The following is an 11,019-nucleotide window of genomic DNA, read 5'->3' as shown; positions in this document are numbered from 1 at the left end:
CTCTGAACCCAGCGACAACTATGTTGCAATGTGACAACAGGGCCTTGGCAGAGAAAAGAGGCGCAGAGCCCCACTCTGTCGCCTCCTGCCCCCCCCCCCCAATATTGCACGCAGGGCAGTCAACATTTTGAACAAGACAGACTTCAAAACAAATTGTGACTCTTTCTTTGCAACACCTATTTCGTTGCAATAACCCTTCCTCACTTTTTTGTTGTTGTTCTGTTGATGTATTAACCGGATAATTTACAAAAGACTGAAAAGCCAATATAACCAACATAAGTATTCAAGAGGGAAACCACGAGATACGTTTATATAACAAAAGCAGGTCTCATCTGCAACACTGTTGCAACGCTTGTCCTTTCCATAACTTTTCCACACACCTTTGTCTGACATCCATAGCTGTGCTATGTCTCCTTTAGAGTTAGGACAGATATTTGTTGTGTGCAAAGCAACGTGCACACCTGTGAAAATAAATAATATTTTCCATTGGGCGTATAGGGCAATGGTGTGTAGGGTCTGTTCATATATGGAAATATTGCAAGTATAGGTCAGCATAAAATAATTCTCATTCCCTCTCTCCTCACCTCACCAACCAAAGTGGCCTGCTGAGCCCTGGAAAAGGAAATTCCTTTTGAAATACCATATTGATTTGTAAGAGCTCTCCTACAATGTGGTGGCAGCAGTCAGAGTGTTTCCTCTATGGACTTCGCAGATGTTACAATCAGTAGCAAATTGTACTAGATACGTATCTGCTAGCTGGCCTGAGCTTTCTGCTGTACTTCTGCATACTCAACAAGGTTTCAAAACACTGTTTCCTGGAAAATTAATTCAAAACGTGGGAAACCCCCCTAATGAGTGAGATTTAAGAGGTCTAACACATAGAGAGAAGTGTCTATGAGAAACAGAGCTCCCCAACTGACAGTTTCCTCCTAATTCCTTATGGTAAAAAAGGGCAGGATGGCTGAGGCCAATATTGGGATTTCGATGATATTCCTATTCAAGCCTCCTAACATTTGGATGATATGTTGCTCCCCCAAATAGAGTCTAAATCTGAATGTAAGATTCCCCCTCCCCCCTCCCCCCATTCCGGGAGCTCATCTTTGTGCTCGGGTGTGGAGGGAGGAGAGAGGCCAATCTCCCAGTCCACATCCTGGGATGGAAAGAAGAAAGATTCGCTGGTAGAGACTGGGGAGAGGCTGCCCCTTCCCCCGTGGAGAAGGGAAATAGCCCTGCCTGGGGACGTCATCCGCTTGGCAAGTGGGAGCCAGATCTGTTTGGGGAATGACCCAAAATTCCCAAGGGGGTGACAAATCTGACCCCTTCCCTAGAGCTCAGCTACCTTCAACAGACGTCCCGGTCCAGGTCTCGGCTCCTTCATAACTTTTCTCTTGTCACCTGATGGGGTGGGTGGCCCAGTCACCTGTATGGGGCCGCCTCCTCCTTACAGTTTGTGGATCTGCCCCTGCCTGTGAGACGAGGGCCGGTGTCTCTGACCCACACTGTGGAGCTCCTGAACGGACGCCTCGGTGTGCACAGCCCCGTAGCTCTTGATTGACCAGCAGCGGGCAGCGGATGCTCGGGACATTCCTCTGCTGCAAGGAAACACATCAGCTGCACCGGTGACACAGCCAAGCACTTTGTGGTGCACGTGAACAATTCCTGTAATAAAGCAGAAGGTTACTGACTGACTGTGGGATCTCAGGCTGAGGGCTGGGGGTGCCCTAGCTGGAGGCAGAACAACGTTTCACTTCGTGATGTTTATGGTACCTGGCTAACAGGCTGAGGGGGTGCATGAGACAGACAGACCAATCGGTCCCTGGCAGGGGTTTTCCTTGCTGCATTCCTCAGATGGATGGGGGGTCGGGGGGTGTGTGAGGGAGCCTCTCCCCCTCAGTGGTGTCTCCTGGCTCTTTTTCTGCAGTTTTCATCAGGCGGGCTGGCAAAAGAGCCCTTCTCCCTCTGCCTGGGCAATAGCAAGCCACGTCCAGTCCGGAAATCCAGCGCAGGTTTTGCCGGTGTCTCTGGGAAGGCTGAGCTCCATTGGATGGAGCAATGTGCCTTAGCCAGGGCTGCGCTCCTCTCTATAACATTCAAAGGAGGGAGAGAGGGGCAAGCGCGCTCTGTCCCTGGCTCCCCCATGCACGGGGCTAGGTGTGCGCGCAGCTCTCCGGGCGCTAGTTTGTGCGCGCTCTCTGGCGCATATGCAAATCCACGCGCCCCCAGCTGGAGTTAGGATGCTGCTGCCGCTTCTTCCTCCTCTGCAAGACCCAGCTCCTGCAGACTTGTTCTCAAGACTATGAAATGACCAGTCCTCTTCACCTAGCAGCAACAGCAGCAGCCTGGGCACCTGACCTCCTCCGCGCAACCTTGAGCAGACTGGGGGGGAGAAAAAGGTTCCTCTCCTCACCTCTCCTCCTGTGCCTGGGTGCGGTGGCAAAGCCAGGGGGGCTGTGAAAGCAGCGCAGACTCGGGGCACGTTGGGGGCAGCCTTTGGGCTCTCCAGGCTGGACGAGTGGCAGGAGAAGCAGCCACTTGAAGAAGGGAGGGGGTCTTGAAAAGCTGCCCCCCTCTTCTTCCCTTCCTCCCCCCTTGCCCAAAGAAAGTGGAGTGCGGGGCTTGCTTCTTCCTGAGGACTGCTGGTGGTGGTGGTGTGTTTTTTTCCTTTGCTTGCTTCTCTGCCCAGCCATGGGGAAAGGTCTGGAAAGCACGGCTGCCCGATGCGGACTGGGACTGGGATACTTACTGCAAACGTTCGTGTTACCTGCCCTGGCTATCCTGAGTGCCAGCACCACGGGATCCGCAGCGCAAGGTAAGCCACTCGGGAGGGGCTCAACTAGCCACCCACCCAGCCTCTCCTCCCTCAACTCCTCTAACAGTAGTGACTGTGCACCTGGATTCCCACTTCCCCAGCTAGCCCATCTATCTATCGAGAGATTTGCAGAGCTATACAAAAAGGGACAGAGAAGACGAACATTTTCTCTCGCAATGGATCCAACTAACTGAAATGACCAGGGGAGCTTTCTCCGGGGGGGGAAGAGTGGTGGGCATAAGGAGCTGACACTGTTCTAATGTGCGTGCCCTCTGCATCTGTGTGTATTTAGGCACATAGTGCATATTTGTGATGATTCCTCTCTGTGTGTGTCCATGCTGCAGAGTAACTTGAACAGCAAGGGGGTCGGAGGAATTGGCTGTATGGACGCTCGGATTCTCCCACTCCGGGAGGAGAGAGAAGGGGAGGCTGGGATCCACATGTAGTGGAGCCCTGCAGCTTACGTGTGAGTGTATATTGGTGGTGCCGAAAAGTCCGAAGTCCTGCTGGAGCTCGGGAGGTTCTGGTCTGATCGCATCCCTCTCTCCCCCTTCCCTTGCTGAAATGGCTTTGCCGGATCTTGGGAAGATGGAGAAGGAGACTGACCCAAGATGGGTCTCCAATAAGAGGACATCTGGGCTCCGCAGTTCTGGGTGGTAGGCTGTCATCAGTGGCAAAAGGGGGCGGTGGGCCAGGTAGCAGTGGCCGCTGACTCCCAGGGCAGACACCTGGGGAAGGCATCCCGAAGCTGGTCTGCACTTCCCATACCAACTTGGGCACTCGCACCTTCTTGCCACGGTCCCTTATCGCTTGTGCCTTCCCTCTGAGCGACCGGTGTGTGATGTGTGTATTGCCGCAGCTAGTGTCCCTGATGGGTAGCTCGGGTAAACAGGTATTGTGATTGGTTTAATCATAGTCATTTCCTGGGTCATCGACCTGACAAGTTCGTTTAAACAAATAAAATAACCCTCCACCTCTGTAAGGAAGACTCTGTTGCCCTACGCCTTCGCCTGCCCTTCCCTTTCACCCTGAAACTCAGCATACCCTCTGAGCTGTTTGCATCAGTTTCTTTGGACTGCAGAACCGAAAGCTTAAGCAGAGAAAGAACTTCAGTGGGAACTTGCGGAGGTTAAAACCAGGCACAGTCAGGAGAAAGGTGTATGTCTGTGTGTTGGTGTTTTGTTCGTAAGCGTCTACTTGCTGCTCTAACATCTCTGTGACTGCGTGTGCTGGAAAGAGACCCTCTGAACCTGACTAGGACGAATGTGTTAATGAAGGCACCAGATAAAGACACATCATGTTAAAAGGGCGGTGATCGGGAAATTTGAGAGCAGAACTCGGCCTAGGTCTTATCACGTCACAATAAAGAAAAGAGATCAATCAATGAACAAAGCAAGTTCAACAGAGACAGTCAAACAGGAAGATAAGCTGATTAATACTGGAAATGTGGGGAGGATGGGCTTGGCATCTTGAATGGCAAATTGGAAGTATCGATAGCGTTTCTTTGTATATTCCTTTAGCCATTTCTTTAAATCTCTGATAGCCTGAGGAAACAGGGGAATTGATCCTTTCTCCCCTCTGTGCTGAGAAGAAGCAGATCCTCCTTTTATCCTTTTCTTCCCTGCCCAAAATCTCATATGCCCAAAGGGAGTTAAAATGGGTAGCGTGTAATGTAATTCTTTTTTATTTTGTTTGTTCAGTTTTCTGTGAATAAATCTGCAACTGTGTTTTTATTATAGCCTGTAGGGAACCGTAAAATGCCCTTTTCAAAACTATCATTACTTCCAGCCCTTCGCAGTGAATGTTTAGCTACTTCTCGAGCACACCACAAAGAGCACTGAATCTATATGTCACTAGTCCTGGCTATCGCACTACAGATAATGTCTGTTCAATACTATTTCTCTCTCATACTCTGACTGCACATAAAACTTTGCTTGTCCCTTTCTCCCCTCCAACTCCCTCTCACTCCAGTAATGGAAGGAATGGAAATGGGTTGCTTGTGTGACAACGTGGTAAATAAATGGTGGGAATTGGTTGTGTCTGTGTGGCAGTGTACTGTACATCATGAAAATCAGGTTCATGAAAGCATTTGAAAGAGCTGTTTGCATGGTTACCAAGTAGAAAAAGAAATATTAGAAGTTGATTTTTTTTTGTCACAGCCAAGCAGTAATATGTTTTAGGAACATAGATTTTATTGGGGAGTGTTGGTATACTGTACATGAAGGAATTATTTTAAAAATGATCTCAATGGGGAGGTTCTTGAGAGGACTCTGCAGATCTTCCCCTGTATAATCATCCTGTGATTAAAAGCACACTCATTTATGACCTTTTTACAGTACTATACCAAAGTGCTGCTGATGGCTCTGGGTTTCAGAGGACTCTGGTGCTGCTGGCTGACTGTCACAGATCTAAGACCTTTCTTGTTTAGGATTGAGTGAAGATATATGTGTTGTATATTTCTCTGTGTGGCTATTCTGATCAATTTCCTGTCAATACAAGGGATCTCATTTTCTGTTCTCAGATTTACCTCATTTTACTGAGACCTGGTCTTTGCCAGCATAGGTAAGGTACATCAGAAACTTGATCATGAAAAAGAGGTTACAGAAAATGTGAATGAAATAAAATTTTTGGAGCATCATGTTGTATTTCTTTTGTGTTTGTTTGTCCCATCATTTTGTATCACTTGTTCAAGTCTGAGCCAGGGCAAGTTACATGTTACCTACACAGAGGTGTTAATGGTACTGTGTGTATGTAAACCTTTATATTAGAGATTATGTAACAATGAATATAGTTGTAGATAGGGGTCATGAGGAAGAAGGATCCTCTTGGAAGAAACTGGACAATCGGTAGAAATGTATTAAACTATTAAGCAGTCAGGAGAACTGTAATTCACATGACAGATGGGATGAGGGGGTGGAAGAGAAACCCAAGAGTTCAGATCTCTCTAACCTCACTTCTCATAGACATAAAGCGCTCCTTGCAATTTCAGTTTGTCACTAACATATTACTAAACCTTGTTTGGTATTTGCTACTTCTTACATTTACTCTTTGTAACAAAACTTTATGTAACAAACTGAAAGCACTTTGGATCTGATTCCTCGCACACACCAGAGTAGGTAAGGGGAGGATCAGTCCACACTAGACCAGAGGAAGGCATCAATGTAAACTACAAAGAGAGTAGTAAATATGGTACCTAACGAATAATGTAGCTGTGATCATGCAGTGAGAGGAAGGGGAGAGATCGCTGGCAACTCTTTCTGTTCCTTGTAATAGAAAATTTATTATTTGCCAGAGTGAAAGAGCCCAGAGAATGTAGCTAGGATAGGTTAGTTTGGGGTTTTTTGGATTTCTCTTTCCATTTCTTGTTTGTTAGAACCAGGCATAAAATTTGGATGCAGATCTGGATTTGCGATCTTTCCCAGAGTTTGGGGATCTTGAGATCTGGTATATTGCTTTGGTGATCTCTATATATGTCAAATTCTATTTTTTAAATGGTGCTGTGAGACAAAGGGTGCTACAATTTAACTACAGCCTTGTTATGACGTTTTCTTTCCATACAGGATTGAGTAAGATTTCCCTCCACTTTATTTAACCTGCAATCCAAAGTCCTTCTCTAATTTGGCCATTCCCCTCCACCCATGAATACTCACACTTTTTGTTTGTGTGACCAGCAATAGAAAATAGCCAAACGGGAATCCTTTTCTCTGACGCACATATAGTCTTCTGATCTTTGGAGGACTTGTCTCCAAATCACTGCTGGTTTTGGTTTTGCAAAATCCAGATCCAACTGATGCTATTTTCCAAAAGAATTCTGCCCCCATTTCCCCCCTTCTTTAGTACGTAGCACTGTTTGTCTTTTGACTGAAGGAAAGAGGGCATTGTTTTAATTTTACTTGGTTCTAATACTATTTCTTCATAACTATCAAGTACTTTTGTCTTCCCCCCTCCACTCCCTTCATCTTTTGAAGTAGGGTAAGGATGCCTTGGGCATTTTTGGAGCCCTCTCTCTCCTCCTTTTTCCAATGCCTCCAGGAAAATAAATCCACTAATTGAGTAATTGGTGGATTTTTCCCCTCTCTTTAGAGATGGCTATCTCTGTGTCTCAGAATGTCAGTATATATGCCATTCAACAGAGCTATTAACCAGCAACAGAAGGACATACACTTTTTACTTTACTAACTTCTTTATTTTATCTGGAGCCATAGAAATATTTTTCTTCAGTTGTCATGAAATCATGTGAAAAGCCCACAGTGTTTTAGTTAAATGGTAATATACAACAGAACCCCCAAATCCAATACCCCTGAACTTTTGAGGATCAAGAGGCTTAGCAAACCAGACACAAACCATGATCTGATATTCAAGATTGGGGCCGATCTCTATAGTGGGCCATACCAGAGTAAGATTTTGGACAATGCCCAGGACAAGAATATGACCAACCCCAAATTTTGAGAGAGGGGATGTCCAAATCTCAACCCAGATCTGAATTAACCAACTCAGGCTCATCTCCAGTTAGAGTTGTGTTATTTCTATATGCCTGTTCTGTGTGAATAATGGGAATCTGCCTTTCCACTTACCAATTTCTACCTTTGAATTCACATTAAAGTTTTTCAGAAGTTATACTGCAGCTGCTATCATTTCTTGTAAGGCACTCAGATACCACAGTGATGAGGATGTTACAGACAGATTTTTGGGCTAGTAATGATGATGTGAGAGCTGGGCAAAATGAAAGGCAAAGGTGATGCATATTAGATAGGTTTTGTTTCAATTGTTCCTTAATAGAACAAAACAAAACCAAAAAAACCTCTAAACAAACAAAAATATACAAAGAGAGAGAGAAAATGTTGTTAATCTTAACCCCCAAAACCTAATTAAATTAAAGTGATAATTTAAAAAGAAAACCATAAAAGAGCCATATGTGCAGATATTTGTCCTAATTCAGAGAACTCTTTATTAGCAACGGCAGCAGTCTGAAAATGCTTGGTGCGGAAAAAGTGAACTATAACATGTGAGTATACTAACCTTTTGGGGATGCACTTTTTAATTAAATACCTAAATGCATCTTGTTGCAAAAGGAGTATGTGTGTGTGTGGAAGGGGGACTTAATTATCTTGATGCATCAGTGGACCATTTTTATTTGATAGTGTGGATGTAACTGTATTTGTATGAGTAAAGAAAGTGCCGAGTAGTATTTCACTGTGAAAATTAATTTATTTTAAAGTCATGTGCCCTTGCAGGTTTCAATGACATTAATCATTTTGGGCCAGATTTTGCTATCCCTTATTCAGATTTTAGTACTGCAAGTAGCCTCATTGAAATCAAAATAGCCCATTAAAGCTACTTGCTGAGTGAGTGGCAATTTAGTCAAATCACAGTAAAATCAATGGGGCCAGCTGTGGAGTCAGGCACTTCTCATTTGGGAATAAGGGATGCAGAATCTGTCCTTTTTTTTATAAGTATTCAGTCACTAGCGCCACATTACAAAACTTATGAAAAGTATAAATATTGAGTACAGCACCATTTCTGATGTCTTTCCATTGTACTTGTATCCCTCCTTGTAATTTGGTTGCCTATATAACAAAAATACATGGGTTCATTTAATCATCCTGATGATCAGCAGTCACCCTTCTCTTGTATATTTAGTCCTATGTGAATCACTGATAACGTGGACTTTTTAAAATCACAGTTTCAAAACTTTGTCTCTTCACTGTATTCTGGGAAAAACTTAGTATGTGACATGAAATCTCTAAAAGAAAACAGCATTCAACATATTAAAATGATTTTCTTAATGTTATTTTCAAAGACAGTATTCTTGGAAGCAGGAGTAAAGTTATGTTTCAAAATGTAGGCAAATCAGTTCCATAGCTGGCCTGCAGACCAAAAAAGAAGGAAATGTGTATTATATTTATATTTAAAAGGCATTTTCACGTGACTATGCTGACACTTGTACATTAGTAAAAGACTGATGTTGTGAGCAGCAGGCTCTTTTGGCTCAATCATACCAGGTGCAGAGAACCTCCAATTCCCTCTGAAGTCAGGAGGAGTTCAGAGAGCTTAGAACATTAGAGGAGGCTTTCTTACCATACATGATAAGACTATTTGTGCATATGTGAACTTCTAGGCAAATCTTTGGTTTGAAAAATGAACCTAAATGGAGAAGTTTCATTCAGCATAGCAACACAGTCATCTAATTAGCACTGGCCCATTTTATAATGTGTAACATGTTTGTTTCCTGAAGTTTAATTCATTTTGTTATCTTTCCGGAATTCAAATGAACCTAATGAAATTTTTGAAGAATCAGGTCCAATTATCCTTTTGGAAAATGGTACAAACATTGCTTTTGTGGCCTGCCAGAAAAAGATTTTTTAATTACTGTAAAAAGTGAGTTGTTTCTTTTCAACAGGTTGAATCCTGCTTGCTTTAGTCAGAAAGTTCATCGGGAGGCTGGTGTCAGACCAGGAGGATTTAATTGAATGTAAGGAATCAATTGTTCAAAATCATAGATAGCTTTGTTAATTAAAAAAAATGTTTTCTATTCATGACATTTGAGCACATTCTGCTCTAAAATAAAGGTTAATTAAAGCCTGAGTGCTCTTTTGTTAGGGTGTGATATGTTTCCATGTAAGTGTATGACTGTCAGTAAAGAACAGGGGGTATATTTATTTTTTATTTTTTTATTTTTATTTTTGGAAATGAGAGAGAAATGTTTTAATTTGTCAAGTGTACACATTATTAGCCACCCAGTGGAGGTGTTCAAGTTTAGCAGGCAGCAATCTTGGCGTCAGCACTGATAAAACAGTAATTACCTTGCCTGTCATTTTCATTAGCCATTTTTGCCTTCAGAGTCTACTTGCAGTGATGAAATAGTATAAGCTTTTAAAGTGTAAGTCAGGGATCAAATAAAAGGAATAAAAGAGATAGGCAGGGTTTTTCCAGTCTGCTACAACTACCACCAACACAGCCATAGAATAGTGTTATACGAAGGCTTAGTTTACTGCTAACAGCTTTCAAGGACTGGAGAAGAACACTGATGTTGTGATTTAGGGGTTCTATTTTCAATATTTATAAGCAGTGGGTGAAATCCTGAAGGTTTAACAGGACTTTACCCTTTCTTAATTAAACATAGTCATTTTGCACAATGCCACTTGCTTTTTTTTTTTTTGTAAGTTGACAGGCAGATATGCTATTCGAGGGAAATAAAATAAAGCCCCAAACTCTAGCTCAGTTCAAGTCCCTTTCCTCAGGGCTGGCTCTGTTAATACAAAAAAGATTGAGAAACAAGAGCATAGCAACTCAGAACTCTTGGTAACAACCACCAGAGGCGTTTCCATCTTTCAGCAAGCTACGAAGGGAGAGCACAGAACCTTCCCCTCAGGTAGTAATTGCTTCTGAAGCTTGTATAGCCCCACCCCAAATAGCCCATTTTATAAGCAGAAAACGTGGGCAACCCTTGTAACTCGTTATACACCGGCATTGAAGGAGCTCCTTCAATATGTTGTCACACCATTATCTAAAAATCAGAGCTGACTGAAATTTGTAATTCAAATATTTTTTACCAGTTGGGGGCATTTCCCTGGGAAATGTCCTTTCTGACTTTTTTTGTTGTTGTTGTTCTGATTGAAGAACCAAAAACTCTAACCAAAACCTGAAAAATTTCAGTCAGTCTGATGAAAATTTTCAGTAAAACCAAAAATGTTTGCCCAATTGGCCAAGGCTTTTTGGTTTAAAGTTGCTAAAAACTGAGAATATTTCAGTATTTCAATGAAAACAACAAGAACAAAAAATCTGTGGAAACATTTTTGACAATAACAATTTTTAATTTACATAAAAAATTTTCATGGCAAAAAACAAAACATTTCCCAACCAGGTCTACTAAAAATAAAACACAGAGTTAGATTTGATTTACAAAACTGGTTAATGACAATAATACTTTGTATGTCTATAGCACTTCCTGGGTTTGATTCTCCTCTCCATTACATTGTTTTTACATTCATGTAACTAGAATTCGGCACTATGGCCTAGTAACAGTCAATGGTGCCAGACTTCCAGTTGGTGCATACAAAGAAGGGGAGGTAAAATTGGCTTTAAAGCCACCTTTGCACTCTGCCAAACCCCAGAGTAGGGTACATCTACACAGCCCACGACAGTGTGTCTCAGAGTCTGGATCAACAGAGACTCAGCTTGCATTGTGGTGCTAAAAATAGCTATTTAGG

At 43.0% G+C, this 11,019-nt stretch overlaps 1 protein-coding gene across 2 annotated transcripts in view; it reads left to right on the top strand.

Moving 5' to 3' along the window:
• Positions 1-2,116: 2,116 nt before the first annotated feature.
• UNC5C (unc-5 netrin receptor C) overlaps positions 2,117-11,019 on the top strand; it is a 385,127-nt gene continuing 376,224 nt past the window's right edge. For both annotated transcript variants that reach the window (XM_032762595.2, XM_032762594.2), the window contains exon 1: positions 2,117-2,809. In XM_032762595.2, the coding sequence (XP_032618486.1) occupies positions 2,686-2,809 (124 nt within the window). In that variant the 5' untranslated portion in view covers positions 2,117-2,685. The remainder of the gene's footprint in view (positions 2,810-11,019) is intronic.

This window comes from Chelonoidis abingdonii, chromosome 5, assembly GCF_003597395.2.
Source record: "Chelonoidis abingdonii isolate Lonesome George chromosome 5, CheloAbing_2.0, whole genome shotgun sequence".
Lineage (NCBI taxonomy): Eukaryota > Metazoa > Chordata > Testudines > Testudinidae > Chelonoidis > Chelonoidis abingdonii.
Note: the sequence above shows the minus strand (reverse complement) of the source record. Positions and strands in the feature narration are given on the sequence as shown.